Here is a 26,109-nt window from a genome sequence, read left to right on the forward strand (position 1 = left end):
TTAGGTGGCACAGGGGTGTACTGAAGTTTTCAATGACAGCAGAGCCACATTTTATTTTTCCACATGCTACCCCCCTGCTAATACCACGATAAGGAGGAGCACTGTGAAGGAAACGCACAGGAAGACTTAAGAGAGAATATTAGGTTTTGTGGCACTTTAAAAAAATTAGTTTGGCCCAACTCTTTGCCTGTTGGAAGTTATTAATATAGTTTACACTCATTTTTAGCTATGAAAAATGTTAGCTTATTACCTATTTGATAAAGTCTAGAAAATATGGTCCCATTAGTATAATGCTAACAGAATGCAATAACACTCTTTATTCTGTTATGATATACCATATATATACACATATACATACATATACAAATATATCACTGTGCACATTTTCTACTTTTCTTTAATATTTTCTCTCTTTTCTGCCATATTGTTATGAATATTGCCCTTGGTTGTTTTCTTCTCCCCTTAAGTATGCTAATTATACATCATTCTATGCGAGAGATTCCTTCATCAACAAAACACCTAATTACTAACATCTGTTACTATGGAGATGTACATATGAATATGTACTCTGGATGCGTACTACAGTTTCACTTGTTTCTATATGTTCAGGACCCTATAGGTCATATCTTGTTTCATTACCTTTTTATTTGTACTGTTTTAGTTGCTAAAATCTTAAAAAATATTTAAGGTTTAAAAAAAATGTTTGGGCCAACAAATTATTTGCAAGCCAGCACAGACTGGCTGCTGCTTAAGCTGTAATATATAGTACAGCAGGCGGCACTCTGTTCTTGTAGAAGTACCAGAGACTTCCCCTCAACTGCTGGAATTAGAGAGAGTAGGTTGTACCGAACCCCACCATTTATAAGCAGCTTTGTATTTTCTCAATGAATGCAAAGCTTCTTCTGATTGACCAAGGTGGTAGACTGACATCTTCTACCCAACCACTCAACCAGAGGAAGCCTTGCATTCACTGAAAAAAATACACGCCAACAGGTGCAGATGTGAAACAACCAACTATGTGCGATAGCAGAGAGGAGGTCACGGGTACTGCTATCGGAAAAGACCGCCACTTACTGTACATAGCACAAGTTACTATAGTATATTACAGCCTAAGAGTAGCGAGTCTACTCTGGCATGCAAATAATTTTAGTCTAAGCTGGCCCAAATCAAATATAAAAAAAAAACAGGAAACCTGAAATTCTCTTTTAATCTTAAAGTGGTTGTAAACCTCAGTTAAGAAATCTGAACAAAGCACATATCTGTAGTGTTTATCTCTCTCCAAGTCACTTATTTCTCTCTCTCTTCTGAGACTTTTTACCCACACAAGATAAGCTTGTGATAGGGGAGGGAGCTCACACTGCTTGTCTATTCAGAACATGGCTCTGTATCCTTTTTCCAGTGCAGTGTGTGGAGGGGGTGTGTTCCTTTCCTCCAATCAGCTCCCCACACACTAACTGCAGCTCTCCACCCCCTCCTCTCTGCTCCTCACAGATGCAGGATTGTAGAGAAGAGAAAACTGCAGATAAACAAGGAAAACGTATGTAGGTGGTTTTTTTTTTATCTCTATGCATCACCTGAAGCCACTTATTTCCCTAGGTAGATTAGAGGGTTTACAACCACTTTAACACTTTCAAAATGAAGCCAAAATGTCATTACTGGAAGAAGTGTTATCCTCCCATGCCTTCTAACCTTCTCTTTCACAACATAGTGCACGCTCAAACTACAGGTGCACTTTAGCTGCAGATAACAGTTTCAAGAAAATAGTATCTAATTTAGCAGTACACTTGAGAAACATTCTAAGTCATAAGCATTTCTCTGAAGACATTCTGTCCAGCACAACAGGTTAGAAGATCTTAAAAAACATGGACCTCTTCAAAGGGCAGACATCAAAACAATCTCTGGGCTCCACATCTATAATCACGATGTGTTTCATGGAGATAAAATTAAAGGCATTCTTACTGAGTCTAATCGCTCCTCTTGATGCAGGAACTGAGCAATGTCTTCTGGAGTGTTTCCCAGCATTCCTTGCTCTTGCAAATACTGGATTCCCCTTTTTGGTTTCTTGTTAAATCTGCTCAGTTAAGGACAAAAGAAAATGCTTAGACATATAGAATTAATTATCAAGTGATACAAATATCCAATTTCAGCTTCAAAGAATGGGCTAAATTATTTTTAGACTTGGAAAAAATTGAAAGTCAGTGTATCTCAAACTTAGGCAATCATGAGCACAATTCAAAGGAGTTTAAATGCTATGATCAGGAAAAGGCTTTATACTTTCGGTACAGAGAAGCTGCTTTGTGAAGAATGGTAGTGCACTCAACTAGAAGAAATATTAAGTCAAGTGTGTCATTGTATCTATCATTTCGACAATTTTTCATGCTTTTAGTATGCAGTTGTCTAGGCAGAAATAGCTTGTTACTAAGGCAGACAAACCATTAATATAAAAGATTTAAGAGATACTCTCAGTCAAAGGATAACACTGAAGACCCCAAGCTGATTGAGAATTCAGGGAGCAGAGGCTGACAACAACTTTCTGCATAAGGGATCTGCGACAGTAATATCTGTAACCTAATGAGGGTGTATAAATAGTGGATTGCATTACCGAATCTCTGGAAACACATACTACTGCTTTATGGTAAATACCACACCAGATTCAAAAGAATTTTTTATTTTTGGAAGACACTTATCACTTATCTTCAAATACAGACTGGCTTTATACAGCAAGGCAAATTGAACTGCTATGATGAAGCGAAGAGAGCTATAAGTAAATATACCGCTAAAGAGGGATTCCAGGTATGGATATTTTCTACATAGTTTCATTGGTCCAGTTTGGACCATTGTAATTATGCATATACCGTACCTGGCCAATGTCTCTGGAAACTGGAAATTGTTGAAGCAGACATTGCTATTCCAGTGATATCCCTTTGTTTCAGGGTCCCACATCGAGTGGCTGCCCTGCTACATTATGAGCTCAGGAGGTTGGCTGCTCAGTACAGGCCCCATTCAGAGAATGCTTTTCATTTTCTGAGTGGATAACAAAGCGTTCTCCATTTATTAAGAAAATGCGGCAAAACTTTTGTGGTCAGAATGCAGCAGGGCAGCCACTCGGCACTAGACGCTGACGCAAGTGGAGATCACCGTTAATAGGGTCTACAGAGATTCCTAGTTTCCAGAGGCATCGCTCAGGTATGCTATATGCATAGTTACATTGATCCCAGCTGTGTAACTATGTATAAAATACCCATATCATGAATTCTTGCTTAAAATTCTTCCTTAGGCTACTTTCACACTGAGGCGCTACAGTGCTAAAAATAGTGTCTGTATAGCGCCTCTTCTGTGTCTCCAGTGTGAAAGCCCGAGGGCTTTCACACTGGAGCGGTGCTGCAAGCCGCATCTTTGCAGGGCTATAGGAGCGGTGTATTCCCCGCTCTTAAAGCGCCCCTTCCCATTTAAAACAATGTGGCAGCACCTTTTTCGGCTACTAGCGGGGGTTAAAACCGCCCCGCTAGCGGCCAAATAGCGCCACTAAGATGATGGTAAAGCGGCGCTAAATATAGTGCCGCTTTACCACCGGCGCCCGCCCGCCCCAGTGTGAAAGTAGCCTTAAAATATCCTAACTGAAGGGACTGCAGGAAACCAAGCCAATTAGTTGCTGCTGGATAGTGCACATTCAAATATTTTTTTGTATATTTTATTTTCATTACTGTGGGATGAATTCGGTATAAGACCCCTTTGACACTGAGGTGCTTTTCAGGCGCTTTCACGCAAAAAAAAAAAAAAAAAAGCACCTGAAAAGCTCACAAAAACATATTTCCATTAAAATCAATGAATGCTTTCACACTAGGGCAGTGCGGTTAAAAAAACACCCCTCCCCATTGAAGTTAATAGAAAGCTCTTCAAAATCGCTCAAACGTTTTACTGCCAATTTAGACGCGCTGTGTGAAAGGGGCCTAAGAAAAAAAATGTTATATACATATTAAGTTGTACTGATTAGCAGGATAGGACGACAGGTGACTGCTTCTCATGAAAGTATTGGTTTGTCAGAAGACATTCTTCTGAATCAATACATTTGGAAATTATGAACTGCTGAATTACACAGACTGAAAAGAAAACACCAGAAAGGTCCATCCACAAGTGATATTCCAATTCTAGAGAGCATTGTCTGATTGAGTTATGCAACACTTGAAGACAAAACCTTTTCTGGTACTTTTTGTAGACAAGTAAAAATCTGTATTTTTGCTAGAAAATTACTTATAACCTCAAACATTATATATATAAAATATATCATATATATTTTAGCAGAGACCCTAAAGAATAAAATGCCGGGCACTGCAATTTTTTTGTCACACAGTATTTGTAAACATCTCTTCTTGCAGAAATAAGGGATGACAGGTCCTCTTTATGGAGAGATCTGGGGTGAAAGCATCAGATCAAAAAAAATAAAAAATTGTTTACTTCCGCCCTAGACTAGATCCTGACGGTCCTCCTTGGTCATGGAGGTGAGGAAAGACGATCTGGTCTCCCCCCACCTCTGACCAGTTGTGAAAATTCATCAGATCGTTTCCTTGGCTCGCCAATAAAAAGGTTAAGCCCAACACTAGCAAGCAGCGGGAGGGGATGGGAAGGACCTCTCCCGCTGCTTCTAAAAACAATCCAGCAGCAAATCACCCACTTGGATCACTTTTATGCGAGGGAATCACTGACTATATATATGTATTGCAGTGGCCATTTGAAGTGGCTAGAGGACTCCAGCAGATTAATCAATGTTTTGGAGTGTCCACTTACTCTCACCTGGTGTAGAAAGAATGAGTGGGTCTTGCTTTTGCCAGGTATGCAGCAGGAAGAGTGACACTACCTTGTTTGAAAATAACCTTGACTTGGGGAAGAATTGAAATCTGCTAGGATGTTCTAAACAATAAAATACACAAGAAGCCAGAGGGTTCAACCATAACTGAAATATCATTTGTGGGTGTTTGCAGCATTTTTCTCTGCATTCACCATCCATCAGGTCTTATGTGTGATTTATGTCGGATTTTTAGTAATTGGGCAGGGTAGAGATACAACAAACTTCTCTAAAAGAAAATGTTATTTCTTCAGCTTTTCATGATTTTAGAAAAGTAGACTTTTTATTTTGGATAGGCTACAAAATCACTCTCATAAACAAGAACCACACAGGGTTTACCAGCAGCAGCAATCCTAAAAAGCAGCCAAACTTACAAATCTATTCCTTGCTCTATAATCTCTTTTTGCTGTTTTAAGACTTCAAACTGTTCCGGGTTGTCTGTGCCAGACATCTGTGTGCTGTAGCTGCCGATGCCTGAAGAGGTTGTGGAATCCAATGAGTTCAAACTTCCATATCGATTGATGGTCTCCGGGTGCTTGGTCTCATTAGTCTCCTGCTCTACAGGTTTTTCCTGCCCTGTAGAATAAAAAAATACAATTGAACTGTGTGGGCATATGTTTCCCACAAATACAAGGAAAACGAAGTATATATTACTTCTTTGCGGTATCAAAAAAAGCAAACGCTGCTGATATACATTATAGATGTATTGCTGTGTCTCTACCACTGACAACAGAAGAGGAAGGAAACTCCAACATTAAGCTCCCGCTACTAATATAGGAATAAACTTTTAGTGGGGACATTTGTTCAGGTGACTATTGTTGAAGGCAAGGGAATTGAATTAAAATGCCAAAAGGTCCCATCATTAAAACGTTCTTCCAGCAGAGATCCAAAATTGCATATTTGGCCAATGATTAAGGTCCTTCACATCACGGCCCCCCACTCCTCTTATATCACAATCCCATTCTTACATCAATGTTTTCTGCCCTTTCAAAATAGTGTTCTAAAGACCTTCTTCACGTCAACACTCCTTAAGCCGTGTCCTCTGCCCCTATCACCCCCCCCCCCCCCCCCACAGTAGTGTCCTCCTCTGCTCACCCCCCACAGCAGAGCTTACCATCCCTTTACTTCACCCCACCTTGCAATAGGGCTCTCCATCACTTACATCACCCCCCTCTTCCCCCAGTAGTCCTTTCTGCCCCCTTCACATCATCATCCCACACACACAGTAATGTGCTCTGCCCCATCACCCCCCCCCCCCCCAAAATGTAGTGTTCAACTTTACATCAAGCATCCCCCTCTCCCATCATTCAGTGGCAAGGCCTCTGCCCCCCTCACTCCGCTACCTGACAGGTACACAGAGCAGAGAACGGAAGGCAGGACAGTTCGGGAGGGAGAGGCACAGTAGCACTGCATGGAGAGCGGGAACTGCTGAAGTTAACTTTGCATATTAATGAGCTGGTGGTTAGTTGCTAGGACTGCTCTGTGTCCTATTTAATCAATAACCTGCTAGTTATTCTGCAACATTATCTCTGCCAGCTCCTGCCCTCCATGCATTGCTACTGTGGCTCTCGCTCCCGATCTGTCTGCCTCCTGCTCTCTGCTCTGCTGTGATTACGACAGCAGTGGAGCCAGGGCGACAGAACTAGCTCCTATATGGCATGATTGTGGGTCTGGATGGGACAGTAACTTGGTCCGGATCCAGACCATGGTCTGCCATTTAGTGATGCCTGGTCCAAGGCCTCATTCCTAGATGGCGTAGAATACCATATGCCTGTGCAGGGCCATGTTTACTCGCACTTGAATGCATGGGTGTTCCATGCATTCCCATGCAGGCAGTCCTATTGATGTCTATTGGGACACAGCAACCACACACACACACTCGCTGTGTCCAAATATGACATCTGTGTGGGTACATGTCCCCCACTGTGTTTGGGGACACACACCAGCACCCCCACGGATGTCAAATCGGGACACAGTGGCAGTATCTATACCCTTAAAGACCTCAATAAGACTGCCTGCACGGTGATGAACAGAACACCTGTGCATCCCCGTGCAGGTAAACATGTCCCTGAAGAGGTGTACGGTACTGTATGACCCATGTGAACAAAGCCTTTGAGGAGGATTTCCCATAGTTGCTAGATATTTTCTCTCACTTCCTGATGCATGGAAGTGATGAGGAAATCTCTTAACCCATTCACTGCCGGGGCCATTTTTTTTTTTTGCACACATTAAAATGCTCATTTTAGGCCTGACGATTAAACACCACAAAATAGTATATATTGCCGAAAGCAGAGACCCTGTAGAATAAAATGTTGCCGAATGCAATTTATATGTATGTCACACGATAACTGCACGTCTGTCTACCAAATCTATATTTTAGTAAAAGATGCATAAATAATATTAGTGCACACAAACCGTATAATACCAATTTGCTTTGTAAAATATAAAGGATGAGGTTATGTAGAGTTGTAGAGTATGTGCATCAAAATGATGTGTGCCAGGGAAATAATGAAAACCTACGGTACCCCAGATTGTCCACAAACGATTCTTTAAAAACCTTTACAGGTCATCAATGTAGCGTTAACAGCGAATGATGGTCTTAGAATTAATTCTCACTACTGTTAACTGCACGTGATAGTATAGTGCGGGCGATGGGTTCTTTTTTTTTAAAAGATATCAGAGGTCTATTGATTGTAAGCTCTTACAAGCAGGGCCCTCTTAACCCTCTTGTCTTGAATTGTATTGTAGCTGTACCATTTCTTTCTATATTGTAATGCGCTGCATCAACTGTTGGCATTACATATATCCTGTATAATAATAATAGACCCCTAATAACACCTGTGCATTTCTGGAAGCTGATTGTGCAGAGATTATACTCGATAAGCCTCTCTGCCACTCAAAAATGGCACACGTGCAGCGTGCACTTTTTTCCTCTGTGGAAGCAGTGGCTGAGCTTAGTTATGATACTGCAGGGGAATCACGCTGTACATAGTTTTTGAACAGGGAAAGAGTGCTCTAAAAAGTAATGCTAGTGCTCTAAAAAGTAATGCTAGTCACTGGATTGCTTTAACAAGCAGCGAGAGGGGAGGTCTCCCACCTTCCACGGCTTTCTCAGGCTCTCCCGTCCCATCGGGAGACCCAAGCGACTCTACAGGTATGACTTAAAATGATTGTAAACAATCACCTTCCTTGTAAATCAAACCAAACCATTCAGTTTAAAATAGAAATGAAAGGCAAAACATTTGTGTAGATTAAAAAAAAAAAAAACACCTTTTTCCCTTATATAAGTGATCACATTCCCTCTGTTCTCAGATGCTTGAGAGCTGGGGGGGGGGGATAAGCAGCAGCACACCGAGCTTTAAAGTGAAAGGTTGTGCCGTGTGTGTCAGGACAAGTCTGATCATTGGAGGAGAGCAGGCTGAGTTCCCAGCATAGCTAGGAGAACGGAACACAATGTGTTCTCCTGCTTACAGTGGTCAGTTTTTAATAGGAAGGCAGAGGGACTGGCAGGAAAATCAGGGATTTCCCATAAACAAAGCAATACAAAGCGAACAGGATACTTTCTCATTTTTGCTACAGCGGGCACATATTAGGAATATGAATCGTTGGGTGTAACAAACATTTTAAACTCAGTACAATATTTCAAAAGGTGCACAGTGCTTTTGAATACACTGACTGCATAATATAGTTTATTAAATAGGTGAACTTAGCCTCTAATGCCCCGTATCCACGATCGAATTTTCTGACAAAAAATGTTGGATAAGGGCTTGTTGGCAAGCAGGTTCTCAAATTTTCCACTAACAAAATGTTATCGTCTGAATTTCCGATCATTGTACACAAGTCAGACGCACAAAAGTTCACAGATGCTCAGAATCAAGCAGAATGAGCCGCACTGGCTATTGAACTGCCTCTTTCTCGGCTTGTCCTGCGTCTTGTACATCACCGGGTTCCCGCATTCGTAATTGTTGGCCAACATTTGTGTGACCGTGTGTACACAAGATAAGTTGGGGCCAAGATCCTTCGAACAAAAATCCACGGGTTTTGTTGTCAAAGTCCAATCGTGTGTACGGGGCATTGGGCAGCCTCTCTCGCAACTTTTTACACACTGAGGAATCCTTAAAATAACTTTCTGGTGTCAGGGAACCTCTGCTAAAAATGAATATATCTACAAATCTTGATACATTACGCTTCTGACCATTGGGAAGAATTCCCTCCTTATAGAGAGCTAAAAAGATCAAAGGTGTCAGTGGGAATTTTGAGAGGCAGAAATTGCTCAAAGAAGCCCCAGCAACCTCTGTTCCATGAAACCCTGGTTGAGAAATCCCATTCTAGGATAAGACTTAAATAATACATACCCAGAGTAGTTTGAGAGTTTGGATTAACATATAGGTCTTTGCTCCACTCCACCATACATTTTAATATGGACACCAGGCACTCCAGCCCTTTCTTCCGCAGATTTAATTCCTTCAATGCAAAACACATTAGTGTTAAAAAAAACACTGATACTCGGTAACAACACACAAAAACATTACTGTTAGCTCTCTCTACATGAAAATGTCTTCCCATTAGCCTCTATTCTAGGCACCATTGGTAGGGAAATGATTTAGTCTGATAATTCCAAGAAAACTTGTGAAAATATGAAGAGAAAATATATTCAAATTAACACCAGTTACGTATATTTTCAAAACACTTACAATGGACTATGCTTATGAGAACACCAAGACAGATGCTTGCCTTATACACTCACCGGTCACTTTATTAGGTACAACTGTTCAATTGCTTGGTAACACAAATTGCTTAGGGTTAGGTCAGCCAATCACATGGCAGTAACTCAATGCATCTAGACATGGTGAAGACAACTTGCTGAGCATCAGAACGGGGATTTAAGTGACTTTGAACATGGCATGGTTGTTGGTGCCAGACTGGCTAGCCTGAGCATTTCAAAAACTGCTGATATACTGGGATTTTCATTCACAAACATCTCTAGGGTTTACAGAGAATGGTCCAAAAAAGAAAATATCCAGCGATAATAATAAATATAATAATAAATCCTCTGTAATGTTACTATTTTCTTTGTGAAGGTTACAATCCATTACACTAAAATGTATTAAAAACCAGCTTCCCTTTTCTTACAATCAATTTTATTTTCTGTTCACTATAGACAATACTGCATGGAACAGCTGAATTTAACACTGCATGCTAACATTTTTATGTCACTGACTGTAAAATCTTTAGGTGCGTAAAAAGTTAATAAGGGGTGTATTAAGAAATGCATTCAAAAAGGAGCAACCTAATGCTTTTACCCCCTTCCTGTTCAGGCCAATTTTCAGCTTTAGGAGCTGTCACACTCTTATGCCGCGTACAGCCGATCGGACAGTCTGACAACAAAACTGTGGATTTATTTCCGACGGATGTTGGCTTAAACTTGTCTTGCATACACACGGTCACACAAATGTTGTTGGAAATTCCAAACGTCAAGAACGCGGTGACGTACAACGAGCTGAGAAAAATGAAGTTCAATAGCCAGTGCGGCTCTACTATTTGATTCTGAGCATGCGTGGAATTATGTGCGTCGGAATTGTGTACACACGCTTGGAATTTCTGACAAGTTTTCTTGTCGGAAAATTTGACAACCAGCTCTCAAACATTTGTTGTTGGAAATTCTGACCGTGTGTATGCGGCATTAGAATGACAATTGCGCAGTCATGCAACACTGTACTCATATTACATTATTTTTTCTCACACAAATAGAGCTATCTTTTAGTGGAATTTAACCACTAGAGATCCGCGCCATAGCCAAATGATGGCTACAGCGCGGACCTCCTTTGCCGGGACTACGTCTATTGACGTTGTCCCGTGCACGAGCGGCCTGCGCGCCCCCTGAGGGTCGCGCGTGGCGTGCTCTGCGATCGACGAGTCTATGACACTCGCCTGATCACGGATCCGAGCAAGGGGTCGATCCCGACCCCTTACCACGTGATCAGCTGTCAGCCAATGACAGCTGATCGTGTGATACAATGGAGCTGGTAATCGGCTATTTTTCCTCCTCGCGCTGACAGCGTGCCCACCTGCCCCCTGCCAGTGCCTCCTCCTCGCGCTACCAGTGCCCACCTGCCCCCTGCCAGTGCCACCTCAGGAATAAATAAGTGCCACCCATCAGTGCCCACAGTGCCACCCATCAGTGCCCACAGTGCCACCCATCAGTGCCCACAGTGCCCACAATCTGCCTCAACGGTGCTGCACCCCAGTGTCACATATCCGTGCCCATCAGTGCCATCTACCAGTGCTGCCCATCAGTGCCGCCCATCAGTGCCGCCCATCAGTGCCACCTATCAGTGCCACCTATCAGTCCCACCTATCAGTGGTACCTATCAGTGCCCCTTAGTGCCACCCATCCGTGCCCATCTTATCTGTGCCCATCTTATCTGTGCCCATCTTTGCCCATAAGTACCGCCTTATCTGTGCCTATTAGTGCCCACCAGTGCAGCCCATCAGTGCCCACCAGTGCAGCCCATCAGTGCAGCCCATCAGTGCCGCCTCATCAGCGCACTTCAATGAAGGAGAAAAATGACCCGTTTGCAAAATTTTATAACAAACTATTAAACATGATTTTTTATTTTATTTTGCATCTTTTTGTTGTTTGTTTAGAAAAAAAAAAAAAACTCCCAGCTGGAATTAAATACCACCAAAAGAAAGCTCTATTTGTGGGAAAAAAATGATAAAAATTTCATTTGGGTACAGTGTTGTATGACCGCGCAATTGTCATTCAAAGTGCATCTGAAAGCTAAAAATTGGTATGGGCAGGAGGGGGGTTTAAGTGCCCAGTAAGCAAGTGGTTAATCAACTGGCAAAAAACAAAAAAAAACAAACAGGATTTTTTTATGTTGTAAAAACATTTTTTTCCTTCACCGAGGTGAGCTGATGAGGCGGCACTAATATGCCACACTGATGGGCAGCACTGATGTACACTGACTGGCATCACTCTTGGGGCTGCATGGATGATCAGTGTGAGGAGATGCCGCTGATCGGCTCTCCTTGGCTCACACTGTCAGTATGAGGCAAGGAGAGCCGATAAATGAGACTTCCGTGTTTACATATGGTCGAGTGTGATTGTACACCAATCACATGTGTAAAGAGCCATGTCATCGGCTCTTTACCGAGATTGGGGTCGTGCCGTGTCTCCGGGCGTGCGAGAGTGGTGACACTGGGGGCGACGTCATATTAACGTCCCAGAACAAGAGGGGGGGGGGTCCTGCCTGCCATCATTTTACTATACGGCGGGAGGAAGTAAAAAATAAAAAATAATGATCCCACACATATGCAATAAGTATTTCTGCAAATTAACAGGCGCAAATTGTCAAGAGATAAAATGGTGAACCTAAAACAAAAATAAATGTGTCAATTTATAATGATATGCCCTGGCAAAAAAGTGTAACTCTCTATACTTCTCGATATATAAACCCTAAAAATTTGATGCCCTGTGCATACTTCTGTGTTATCTTGGAGAGACCTACCTATTCTTTCCTTGCACTACATAACAATCAGTCCCTATGCTCTAGAAACAAAACGGATGGGTGCAATTCAGTAATTTATCAACAGGCAGGGATGCCAATTCTTGCAATTTCAGCCGACAAAAAAACATATCACAAGGAAATAAGTAGCTGAATGCATTTCTGGCAGATCAGCAGGTATTTTTCTGTACCTGGAAGGTTTCTAAAGGGATAAAGCATGGGGAAAAGTGTATGTTTTGCCTAGATACTTTGTTGCCTGAACATACAGTTTAAAGTGCAACTCCAACTAAAAGGGTAAGTGCAGATTTAATTCTCCCACCCACATTTGCCAATACATTTTTTGGGGGGGTGAGTACCTAATTCTGACAGGTGCGCACTCCCACTTGTTCTCCTTCTCCTACCCCCACCCCCGCAGTCTTCTAGGACAAGGTCACAGGTCCCAGAAGACATTCGCAAAGTGCAGCTCAGCTCACGCATGTGCAGTGGGCAGAAGGCTGTGAAGCCAAAAGCAGCACAGCCAGTTTCTCACAGTTAGATTGCCAGCACTGGGAACCAAAAGGCTGGTGAAGAACTAGCCTGGCTGAGGATTGCGCTGGATCCCTGGAAAGGTAAGTGTCCTTTTATTAAACGTCAGCAGCTACAGTATTTGTAGCTGCTGACTTTTAATTATTTTTTTCCCCCAGAGTGAACCTCCTCTTTAAAAGACAACCAAGCAAAAAAAGAATACACTGCTGGAAAGGTCAAAACACTGGACCAATTCATCTAGACTAAATTTCCAAAAACTTTCATTCAGTTGTAATGAGAAAACGAACGTTATAATTATATACACTTAGGTAAAGAGACAGAAGTCAACCACAATTCTTTACTCAAACCAATGACTAGCTTTCAAAGCTAAGTTTTAAAGTTTTGAATTACTTAATTTAATGGTCTCTAGTAAAAAAAAACAAAAAAACAAAATCTCAACAGGGAGATTATATATTAAACGGTAATTACATACCTGAACATTTGACATGCCAAGTTCTTGACTGCCTCTTCCTTGAGCAATCTTCGAGAGATCATTAACTAATCTTTCAAAGATGTTGGCTGCATTCAAGTCACAGTCATAATTTACATAAATATCCACCACACCTTGTGCATCTGCAGGAGACATTGAGCATTACATAGCTGATTACAGTCACTTAGGCTACAACACATATTAGGTAGAAGCAGGCAGAGGAAGTGACAGTTACTCAGTGTGTGATATGGAGGCAAGGCAACTGCTTGTTTCGTACCTGCGCAGATCCTTGTCAAAGTCTGAATAACCATCCATTTATGATCAAAAGAGCTTGTTGAGGTTTCCAGAATATAAAGGAAGATTTCTTTGAAGAAAACCTGAGAAGCAAAAAGTGAAGAAATTAATACAGAGACACAAAATATAATGTATTGCAAATAATTTTACATTGAAATATAGAATTAAGATGAAGTAATGACAATAGTATGAATTACCTACCCCATTTCTGCTGAGCTTCAGAAATGTGAATGTCACAAACTGAGCACTCCACCTTGTTCTGCATATATTTAAGAAAATGTACAGTACTTCTGCACATATTATGGTAAATACCAAAGAAAATTAAAAATCCTTTTTGCATGGATAAATCTGTAATATGTATTACTCATGTATTTTTGCTAAAAGCTGACTTAGTATTAGTCTCCTTTAAATAAGGTTTTCCCAAGCCTGCTCTGTAAGCTGATGAAAGCAACCCGTTTACAGAGTTCTATAGCTCAAGCTGCAGTCTGTACAAAGAACTTAATGACTAATCCAGGTGATTTATGCTTCATGAGATGGCACAGTCCAAAATTCTATTTGACAAGTTACTAGTATTCTGATTGCAATATAACAGATCTATTATGTGTTAAACATTTATTCGTAAATCAAAGATTGTACGAGTATAGTTTAAAAAAACAGATATTAAACATTACAAAAGGAAATACAAGCCACACAAACCATTATAGTTTCCCTTTAAGAGTATTTATTAGATTTTCATATTGGGCAGAATGGAGAATTGTGACAAAACCTCTCTGCAGAGTGAGGTAGCATTGAAACCTAGGTGTAAAATTAACAAGTGTAAAAATGCAACAAATAATGGAAGTGTTACTTTGCTTTGTAACACCCTCTACTTAAATTTTCAGGTCATTCTGCCCTAGTAAAATGAATAAAAAAACATTAGTAACAACTTAAAGGAGAAGTACAGCCAAAGCTTGTTTGGCTGTACGTCTCCTGTAAGTCACATGAACGCGGCTTGTTCTGCACTCCTGTGACTCGTTTTCAGAAGACAGCCAGCAGTGAGTCAGTCTAAGCTTGGGAAAGATTGCGACCATATGGTCGGGATCCGCCCACAGTGTTCCGGTGATTGGGGGGAGGGGGGAGAGCAGAGAGCTGGTGACAGTCACCAGCTCCCTGCTTGCGGAGCTGTGAGTGATCGGCAGTGTTTGATCGCTCGGTTCCCAGTCTTAGAGGTGGCAGGTGACAGATGCTGTATAAATCATTGGCAATAGATTCCTTTTAAAATTGTATTTTTTATTCAATCCTGTACACAGGAAAGAGAACCATACAATCCATTTAAAAGCTAAGCTTAGGGTGGAATATGTCACCCCCCCATTCTTCTCCCTGTACCCACTGTCACCTTGTGAAAACAGTGCAGCTGTGTCACCCACACAGCCACATTATTCATTCACAAATGCCAGTCAATGAACACACTACAATTACCGTCTGCCACTGCGGCAGCTGGACTTGTAGTTTTAATGGGCTGCGGAGGCGCTGATGAGTGCTCTCATAGTCCACTGACATGTCCTCCACCTTTCAAACATTAAGTTCCTACAAAGGTATGGGCTGAAAGCCAGGGAACAGGTTTGTAGGAGCCCACATCGAATGCGTGACCTACTGAGCATGGATGCAATGCTTTCCAGTCTCCTACAGGAAAAAAATAAAAATAAATGCCTATTTTTTTCGTAAACATGAACTCATCCTTTAAGCAGCCATGAGCCATTTTGCAGCAACAGAACCAATTTCTCTTTACAACAAAACAGCTGATTGGCAGCAGTTTCCTGACCTCCACTGCTTTGCCATTACTGTACCACTTAATGTCAGGAAAACATTTCCTAAAAGGTGAGTTATGTGAAAGAGTTACACTCAACCTTCATAACTACAGTAAGTTTTGAAGTTCCACACTTGTACAGAAATTTAGGTATTTGACATTTACATAACTTTGCTGTTCAGCCCATTGCTTTTGTATTGGTCAGTGCAGTTATAAGAGCAAGCAAATTGACATTTAGCGCATTAATAAGAGCAACCAAATTGACATTTCATGTGCGGGATTACTGGACAGGAAGGTAGCTGTGTATTAGGAAAATTGCTCACCACTACAACACAAAAAAAAAAAAAACCTTTTCCGATAACTCTGAAGTAATAATATCTGCAACAAATATTATCAAAAGAAAATTAATTTGCATAAACCAGTTTAGGAAAATGATGTCATTTAAGTTTACACTTAAAAAATATACTTAGGCTTTGCATTGGTCAGAAGAGGAGTGGGAAACCATATTCTCTCATATTCACAAGGGATCTGTCAATGTGTCAGTACAAGAAAATGGCTTCAAATTAGCTGCGAAATGGTATAAAACTCCGTCTCAGTTACATAAAATTTCCCCCCAAGTACCCTCTACATGCTGGAGATGTTCTCAGGAAGAGGGAACTCTCCTCCACATTTGGTGGTCATGTCCCTATTTCCGACCCTTCTGGACAGAGGTCCACCGTCTCATTTGTAAGATCACCACTCTCCCCATTGATTTTTCGCCAGCACAACTACTTCTCCACCATACCTCGATTTCGAGATCGAAATATCAAAGATCCCTGGCACAACACCTCATTAATGCAGCGAGAATGTGCATCCCGGTCCTATGGAAATCCAGCACCCCCCCCCTCCATCTCGGATTGGTTCCATCGCATTTCTAAGGTGGCTGAGATGGAAGAACTTATACACCAAACGAAAGATTCCCCACTAGGCTACTGGAAAATTTGGGCTTGTTGGCATCATTTCCGAAACTCATCAGAATACGCATCATTACTTTCCTAAGTCCTGGCATTTGCATATTACTTTTTTCCACTTTCTTAGGGCATGTACCTAAAGCAGGCACCCCTGTCAAGTAACATGTCTATTGATGTCTTTTCATTGGAAGAATACACAAGAATGTGAACATCTTATATCCTTGATATTGGGTTAACCTACTATTTTTCACCTTTGTGTTTATAAGTCTGTAGGGTCATTTAGTGCTCTAAAGTTAGTCAAGTTATTTCAGAGTATTGTACCGTCATAGGGGATTCTTACACCTCATAGAATTGTCACGATTGAATGACTTATTGTGTACCTGATGTACTTTACTTCTGTTCATCATTCTGTAAACTACTCATAACTTTTTCAATAAACCTTTTTTTGAAAAAAAAAAAATACATAAAAAAAAAAAATATATATACTTAGGCTTTACACAAAAAGTAATATACCGTATTTATCAGCGTCTAACACGCACTTTTTTCCCCCTTAAGATCAGGGGAAAATAGCAGGTGCGTGTTATACGCCGATCCTCCGCGATTTCTGCACGATAATTGGGCCTTCGGCCGCTCTCTGACCTTCTCGGCTGCCTTCGGCCCTTCTTGCTGGCCGAAAACCGCCGAGAAGGTCCGAGAGCCGCCGAGAAGGTCCGAGAGCGGCCGAAAGCTGCCGAGAAGGTCCGAGAGCGGCCGAAAGCCGCCGAGAACCTCCGGGTGCCGCTGAGATACACATAGACATCTCGGCGGCGCCATTTTTAAAAACATTAGCTGACATCAATGACGGACAAACTGCATGACAAGGATGCAATGAGGACAGGCTGCATGACAAGGCTGCATGACAAGGCTGCAATGAGGACAGGCTGCAAATGACGCTGACATGGCTTCTGATGGACACTGATATGGCTGCATTGATGGGCATTTAAATGTAAGTTTTTTCCTTAAAATGCCATCCTAAACTTGGGGTGCGCGTTATACGCCGGTGCGTGTTATACGCCAATACGGTAATACACAGTTACTTCACAAGCAGCATTGTAATTTAATTGACACTATAGTAACACAGTATTAAAAATGTATTTTACAGAAGTGCCACTAGAATATTTAGCACACAACACTTCCAAGTATAGTGGTTGTCTGCATTATCCCTAACCTACCACTATAGCCATAAATTGTTCCTGTAGCTCTGAAGAGCGTATGATGAATGAAATGGACAATTCTGTATTTGTATAAACTTGTTAATATATCAATTATGTCTATGTAGCAACAGCATAGGCGTGCCAGGTGTGCCTGGGAACATTCTAATCACTGTGTGCGGTGCGAAGTCCCTCTATTGTCTGGGCTTCCCCGTGTTGTGCCCCTCGCAGTGCTGCTGGCCTTGTCCTAATCTCCTCTCCCCCTGGCTGCTGCAGAGAATGTTTCAGAATGGGGAGTGGGGGAAGAGGCTAGTAAATATGTTATTTACCGGCCTCTTCCTTTTCTAAATGAACACAGTGAACACACACTCACTAGGTTTATTCATAACTGAAGCATAGTAAACGTATGCTGTTGACCCATAGACTCAATAGTGTTTACTGTTTCAGTTTGTAAATTAACAGGAAGCCGCACAGCACAGAGCACTTCCCGTTCATTAACTGTCGGGTGCAGAGAAAGGCATGCGTGTTTGAGCTTTGGGGTGTACATCCTAATACAATAGGCTGTGCACACCTATGGTCAACTGTGTTTGAATGGTCAGTGTTTCCAAACCAAAATTTCAGCTTTGGATAAATGCAGATTGTAAAAAATTCAGCGAGTTTGGATTTTGGTCAAAGTTTCCAGTTACACTGGCCAGTGGCATCTGTTACAGGGGTAGGGTGGGGTTAAGGTTCTAATGCAACCCGTTTTATTTTTTCCAACCAATTAGGCATAATTAGTTGCAAAACGACTACTTAAAAGTTTACGTTTTTCGAAAACGGTAAAACACACACCCTATATATAATCAACACTTCATCCCTCCCCGATCCTCACTCTATTTACCTCCATTCAGTGCTCATTCATTATTTGTATCAGTACAAGGATTTGAAATGCCCGCTCTTCTTCCAGGCTTCTGGGACGGACCAGAGTGATTCTGATTGGTCAGCGTTGGCACCGAGAATCATTTTGATCCATCCCTGCACAATGAAGAGATAGGAAAAACTGGGATTTAATATCCCCAAACCACTACACCAGCTGCATAGGCTCTGACAGCTCTCCACCCACAGAGGCAAGTACAGAGGGGCCTGAGGGGTGTGGGGGTGTAGGGCATTAGCACATATACTATATATAGTGCCTTGAAAAGGCATTCATACCCCTTGAAATTTTCCACATTTTGTCATGTTACAACCAAAAAGGTAAATGTAATTTATTGGGATTTCACAGGTTGGACTCGATGGACGTGTCTTTTTTTAAACCTCACCTACTATGTAACTATGCGATAGACCAACACAAAGTGGCACATAATTGTGAAGTGGAAGGAAAATGATAAATGGGTTTCCAATTTTTTTTATAAATAAATATGTGACAAGTGTGGCGTGTATTTGTAGTCAGCCCCCTTTAATCTGATACCCCTGACTAAAATCTAGTGGAACCAATTGCCTTCAGAAGTCACCTAATTAGTAAATAGAGTCCACATGTGTGTAATTTTATTGTGGAGAAGTTTAAAGCAGGGTTAGGTTATAAATCTCATGGAGCAATGTTCAATCCATCATCTGAAATTGGCACAACTGCAAACCTACCAAGACATGGTTGTCCACCTAAACTGAAAGGCTGGGGAAAGAGCATTAATCAGAGAAGCAGCCAAGAGAACTAATAGTCGTGCACTCCACAAATCTGGCCTTTATGAAAGAGTGGCCAGAAGAAAGCCTTTGTTCAAAGAAAGTCATGAGAAGTTCCATTTGCAGTGTGTGAGAAGCCATGTGGGGGACACAGCAAATATGTGGAAGAAGGTTCTCTGGTCAGATGAGACCAAAATGTAACTTTTTGGCCTAAAAGCAAAATGCTAGGTTTGATGGAAAACACTGCACATCACCCTGAACACACCATCCCAACTGTGAAACATGGTGGTGGCAGAATCATGTTGTGGGGATGCTTTTCTTCAGCACGGATGGGGAAGCTGGTCAGAGTTGATGGGAAGATGGATGGAGCCAAATACAGGGCAATCTTAGAAGAAAACCTGGTAGAGTCTGCAAAAGACTTGAGCGGAGGTTCACCTTCCACATGCCTGTAGTGTCAATAATTCAGCGGGAAGCGACCAAATTGGTCACAGGGCCAGTCCAGGGATACCAGAACCTGTTCTTGTATGAATCTACCACAACGCACCTCTCTGTCCCTTGCCCATGTACAAAAATAGGACAGATGTTCCCCAGGAATGAACTAGGGCAAGCCTCCTAAAGGAGCAAGGGGGAGATAGGAGGACACAATAGCCTCTGTGCATTGAACGCGTCCCATATTTTCAGAGAATGGGTGGTGAAAGGGGACACAGAATCTGAAAGACCCCAATGGTTCTCTTCTCTGGAGAGCCAAGGGGAGTGAGATAGCTTGCATCCAGCCAGGAATTTCTCTAAGGGGACCCATAATTTAGTGTGTACATTATGGTGCCAGTTCAATATCAGCTGCAAGGCAATTGCCTTATATCTACGGCGGCATGGAATCCCCAATCTCTTAGGGCATTGCAGGGTGCGAAGGGCCACCCAAGGGCTCCGCCCTTGCCAGATACATTTTAGAAAAAGGCTGTTGAGGGCCGAGAAGCAGGGCCTGGGCAATGATATAGGCACCATCAGTAAGTAGAAAAGAATCTGTGGCAACACATTCATTTTTAAGATATTAAAATCCATTTATAATCTTCCTTACACTTCACAAGTATGTGCCACTTTGCGTTAGTCTATCACAAAAATCCCAATAAAATACATTTACATTTTTGGTTGTAACATGACTAAATGTTGAAAATTTCAAGGGATATGAATACTTTTTCAAGGCACTGTAGCTGAAGTGGCAGCTCTTGCCAAAGGAGTCCGAGAGACCAAAATAAAAATAAAAACTATATGGCTTAACCCATCCCAGATACCCCTTTTTGAGAACAGTTTCATTTTGGGTAGGCTAACCATTTCTAAAAACGCAAATATTTATTCCTTGCAACTGTGGTAACAATGGAATCTCTTGATACCCTATTTGGGTACAGAAAACCGCTGAAATGTAATTTCCAGTTCAAGTGACCCAGTGCTTTATCCAGCATTTTCATTACAACACTGAGGCTGCGATAATAGCAGACAGATTCTCCCACTTGGCAGACAGGAAGAAGAAAAGGACTAGAATGACCAAGCACGCTATCTACAGATCAGAAAAATTTATGTGCAAAGATATTTGCTAAAATCATTGCAATGTATTGCAGACGTAGGGAGAGTTTGCTTTCTCAGCAAAACTAGAGCTTGCCTTAACTTCTTCCAGCCCGGCCTATTGTAAAATGATGGTCATTGTACTGGCCTGCTGCTGGTACCATGTGATCACTGTGGCCAATCACAGCAGATCGCATGACAGTTGTACACAATGAAAGGGTTATATACTTTTCATTGTGTACTATTGTGATGAGTTCTGTGATTGGTCAGTCATCACATGATACAAACAGGGCCAATCACAGGCCATCTGTACAATGCGATTAGCTGTGGCCAATTCACAGCTACTCACGATAGTAAACACTGAATGAGTCATTTTCATTTAGAAAAAAAATGGTTGCTTACAACTGTAAAATGCAGTTAAAAGCAATCCGTGTATAAAAAATAAAAATAAAAAAATCCTCATCAGCTCCCCAGAGTAGTACAGTGTGACTGTGGTAACAATGTATTTGCTCTGGTCACTATGTAAAAAAATAAATATATAAAAAATAAACCTGTACATTTAAAAACATTTTTTTTTAGATTAACCACTTCAATACAAGGCACTTAAACACCCCCCCCCCCCCACACACACACACACACACACACACACACACACCCAGGACAATTTTCAGCTTTCAGCGCTGTTACACTATGAATGACAATTGCGCAATCATGCAACACTGTACCCAAACAAAATGTTTAATTTTCTTCACACAAATAGAGCTTTCTTTTTGTGGTATGTTATCACCACTGGGGTTATTTTTCGCTAAACTTAAAAAAGACAAAATTTTAAAAAAAGTTTTCTCCTTCACTGACTGGCACTGATGAGGCTGCACTTACAGGTACTGATGAGATAGCATCTGATGACAGACTGGGCACTGATAAGGAGGCACCAATATGTAGAATTGATGGGCACTGATATGCAGCACTGAGGGGCACCAATAGACGACACTGATGGCCACTAATAGGCAGCACTGATGAGGTACTGACAGTCATTACTCATCTGTGAAGGGCATTGACAGGCATTACTGATGGGCACTGATTGGCATTATGGTGTGCACCTCTGATGGGGACTGCGCTGATGATCAATGCGCTGATTTATCAGTGCACACATGATCAGAGCTGCAGATTGTCTCTTCCTGTTAGCACAATCTGAGGAAAGCTTACCGGCACTTCCTGGTTACCGATGTGATTTGTCACAATTGGATATGCAGTGTGTCAGCGTGACACCGCACCACCGATCGCCGCTCTGCGCACCCCCGGCTTAACCTGTTGGACATCATACGATGCACAGTCAGGATAACGGAGGCACATTGCGGTTTTCAATCTGCAATGGGGCAGGAAGACATACTGTCACCAGTGTTCCTGATCACCAACACACCAGTTATATCATGATGCTGTACTGCACTGGTGAAAGTATGTAAAAATGTTTATAAAAAAAAACAAAAAAAAAAAAAAAACCTTTAAAATGTCTTAATTTTCCAAAAAAGTCATTCAAAGTGAGACAGTGCTGAAAGCTGAAAATTGGCCTGGGCAGGAAGGTGGTAAAAGTGTCCAGTATTAAAGTGGTTAAAATCCTTTGGCAAAAATAACTGAAGATGTTTTAAAAATTTTTGTTGTAATGTCATTAATTAAAGAGGCCCTTTGGAAATTTCAATAAATTACTGAAGCCTTGAAAAAAGAATATATACCTCAATCTGCATCTTTAGATGTAACTTGAAATTTGATAGCAAAGTCAAAAAAATGGAAAGCGAAAGCTCAAAGACATCAGGGACGGACGAAACCCCATTTTTAGACAATGCGACGCAGAGGTACTGCTTGATGGCGTTTATAAACATCTCGTTGGTCTTGAAGACAGGACCAGCATTCTGCAGGATAGACAAGAGCAGCTGCAGCGACAGAACCTTTGAGCGCAACTCATGGGACCTAGAAAGAAATATAAAAAAAGACTGGATTATCATATCTGTATAATACGAGGAAGGAAATTATACACGGCGGACATATCTTCTGGTTACTAAGAACATATAGGTCTCCAAGGAAGAAATTCATAACATCTACCAACTTTATCATGCACTGTACTTGCAAGGGAATAACTAAAGGGACCGTTCCAATGCAGCACAACACAGTGTAAAACCTGCAATTTAATCTAGGTTATGAATATCACTTCTACACTTTCTAAGAGCTGTGACACCTGCATTCCCCAAGTGTCTTAAACCATAGATATAAAATAAGCAATGTGAAGAAAACAATGCTAGAGAGAGAGAGAAAAAGAAAAAAGAAAAAAAAAAGAGAGACCATCAGGCACATAGTTGAAAATAAACATATTTTGCTGTCGACATTGACATTTCTGCTGTATTATGTAGGTTCCAAGATACATTTCAGCAGCATTCAGAAAGAGCACTGAATACAGAAGTACTAGAAAAATAAAAAATTATATATATATTTGCCAATTTACATTTTCAATGCTTCCCCTGCTTCTGGTTGTAAACAAAGTGGCTGGGAGTATCCCAGGTGATATCACAAACCCATATGAGATAACATTATGACAACTGACAGGTAACGTGAATAACACAGATTATAGTGTTGCAATGGCACCTGAAAGTGGGATATTTTAGGCCGCGTGTGATATATGGGATATATTAGGCAGCAAGCAAACATGTTGTCCTTGAAATTGATATGGTGAAAGCAGAAAAAAAATGGGCTAGATGACTGGGTCAGAGCATCTCCAAAACGGCAGCTCTTGTGGGATGTTTGCAGTCCACAATGGTCAGGACCTACCAAAAGTGGTCCAAGGAAGGAAAACCGGCAAACTGACAACAGGGTCATGGGCAGCCAAGGCTCACAGATGCATGTGGGGGACGAGGACTGGTCTATGTAGTCCGATCCAAAAGAAGTGCTGCTGTAGCTCAAGTTTCTGAAAAAGTTAATGCTGGCTCCGAAAGGCCTCAGAACACACAGCGTACTGCTGTTTGTTGTGTATGAGGCTACTTAGTTGCAGACCGGTCAGGGTGCCCATTTACCCCCATAGCCAAAAGCACCTATTATGGGCACTTGAGCATCAGAACTGGACCATGGAGTAATGGAAGGTGGGCTGGTCTGATAAATCACATTTTTTTTTTTTTATTCATTTGGATACCCAAGGACATGTGCATTGCTTACCTGGGAAAAGATGGCACCAGGATGCACTAGGGGAAGAAGGTAAGCTGGTGGAGGCTTTAAGGATCATCTACTGTCAGCTTGGTGCCAGATAAAACCAAGTTGAGGCCATTACTTCAAGCTTTCTGTGAAGAGGTCCAAATGGAACCAATTCTGTGAAAATATCTGGATTTGTCTGTCCATGGGATTCTTTTAAATAATTGTTTGAGTAAAATATTGTATATTTTAATTCGTCATTTGATTGGCACCTTTTCAAAGCTAGGGTTGTGGTATAAATTTAAACATGTGGTGCCGATTGGTTTCCTGCTATCTGATTCCTTTTACGACACATATTTACATCCCTCAGGAGTGTGAACATTATGTTAGCATGTTTCTAAGGCAGAATGAACTAATAGATGCCTGTTCGAATTCCATTTTATTCTGTCAATCAAATAAACAACCTCAAATGCAAGTGCTGAACTCAGGGTAGTGGCAAGGCTAAAACCGCTTTTTTATTATTTACTGAACACACATTGTGCTTATGGAGATTTGTGGGCCTCTCAGAATGTGACTCGTGTACCTAGTCAGGCTAGGAACTGAGTAGATGCTTTATTTCAAGCTGTCACATGGCTGTAAAGAAAATTGTTCTCAGCAGTAAGACTTATTTTCAAAGAAAAAAACCTTACTGTAAGCTGCAGCGTGACACAAGTTGTGGTTTCTTATTTATTGCACCTCTTGGATAGGAATCTAAGCTGCCTTCACTGGTGTATCATTTCCACAGAATTCTGTGCTTTGTGTGTTACTCGCTAGTGCTCACTGTGATGAACTAAAATACTAAGATCAACTCGGAAGCTAAGATTCTAGCCAGGGTCCTGGCTAAAAGACTAAGTAGACATATGCAGGGATTGATTCATCGTGACCAATGTGGCTTTATCCCAACAAGGTCTACAGCTATTAATATAAGGAGGCTTTATTTGAATATGCAAATACCAACTGATAACACTGGGATGAGACCGATTTTGTCACTCGACGCTGCAAAAGCTTTCAACAGTGTCGAGTGGACATATCTGTAGGAGGTGTTGGGTTTGTTTGGCCTGGGGGACAGGTTTATAAGGTGGATCAGGACGCTGTATGCCACTCTGAGGGCATGTATGCAAATAAATGGCACGGTTTCAGAATTTTTTCCCCCTATACAGAGGAAGGAGACGGGGTGTCCCCTGTCTCCTTTACTATTCACATTGGCCCTTGAACCACTGGCCGAGGCCATTCAACAGGTGGAATCTATTTGCAAATTTATTACAGGAACGAGGATTGAAAAAAATATCCTTGTATGCTGATGATGCATTACGGTTTATTGGGGATACAGATGGTTCTCTAAGCTCTCTAATGTCATTAATGAAAAAATTTGGATCATTTTCTGGATACATTATTAATTGGGATAAATCCATACTACTTCCCTTTAGACAATCCTAGTCTGCCCAGGTTAAGAGAGGCTCCCCAAGTTAAAATAGTGTAATCATTTAAATATTTGGGAATAATGATAAATTCTAGAACAGAAAATTATTTAATGGATAACTTGTCCCCTATTCTTAACAAATTCCAACTTAAGAGCATGGCGTGGACCAAATTGCCATTATCGGCGGTAGGCCGTGCAAATCTCATAAAAATTATCTGGACCCCTCAATTGTTATACATACTCCATAATTTACCGATATGGATAACTTTTAAATGGTTAAAAAAACAGAATCAATAGTTCATAGACTATTATGGAAAGGAAAAATCCAGAGAATTAAGTTATCAATTCTCCAGAGGGCAAGGAATTGGGGTGGATTAGCGGTACCACAGCCAAGACTCTACCTCATAGCCTCCCAGCTTCAGTATTTTGCAGGCTGGGGAGAAAGGAATTGGGAAGACCCAATACAGGTTTTATTGCTAAATAATAGTATTCAATATAATCTTGTGGCTCAGTTAGAATCCGGAGCCCTGGGTAACACCTGTAGGGGTCCAACAATGACACTTATGAATAAAGCCTGGAAGGAAATGAGGAGTATAACGAAATTTGAAGAGTTTCAAAATACTCCCCACTTTGGGGGAATAAGTAATACAAAGAATTATATAAATTGGAGGGATCTGAAAGCCGGCACGCTAAGGGGC

General features: G+C 41.4%; 1 protein-coding gene across 2 annotated transcripts in view; it reads right to left on the bottom strand.

Moving 5' to 3' along the window:
* Positions 1 to 26,109, bottom strand: part of ARFGEF1 (ARF guanine nucleotide exchange factor 1) — a 273,924-nt gene that overhangs the window by 95,027 nt on the left and 152,788 nt on the right. For both annotated transcript variants that reach the window (XR_013277668.1, XM_077492840.1), the window contains exons 10-15: positions 22,512 to 22,746; positions 13,626 to 13,725; positions 13,352 to 13,491; positions 9,199 to 9,307; positions 5,218 to 5,419; positions 1,960 to 2,071 (exon numbers count right to left, since the gene is read on the bottom strand). Coding sequence is in view for 1 of the 2 variants with exons in the window: in XM_077492840.1 (XP_077348966.1) it covers positions 1,960 to 2,071; positions 5,218 to 5,419; positions 9,199 to 9,307; positions 13,352 to 13,491; positions 13,626 to 13,725; positions 22,512 to 22,746 (898 nt within the window). In the remaining variant the exon portion in view is untranslated. The remainder of the gene's footprint in view (positions 1 to 1,959; positions 2,072 to 5,217; positions 5,420 to 9,198; positions 9,308 to 13,351; positions 13,492 to 13,625; positions 13,726 to 22,511; positions 22,747 to 26,109) is intronic.

Source organism: Lithobates pipiens, unplaced genomic scaffold (genome assembly GCF_037356315.1).
Source record: "Lithobates pipiens isolate NorthernLeopardFrog02 unplaced genomic scaffold, aLitPip1_a1.2 Scaffold_19, whole genome shotgun sequence".
Taxonomy (NCBI): Eukaryota; Metazoa; Chordata; class Amphibia; order Anura; family Ranidae; genus Lithobates; species Lithobates pipiens.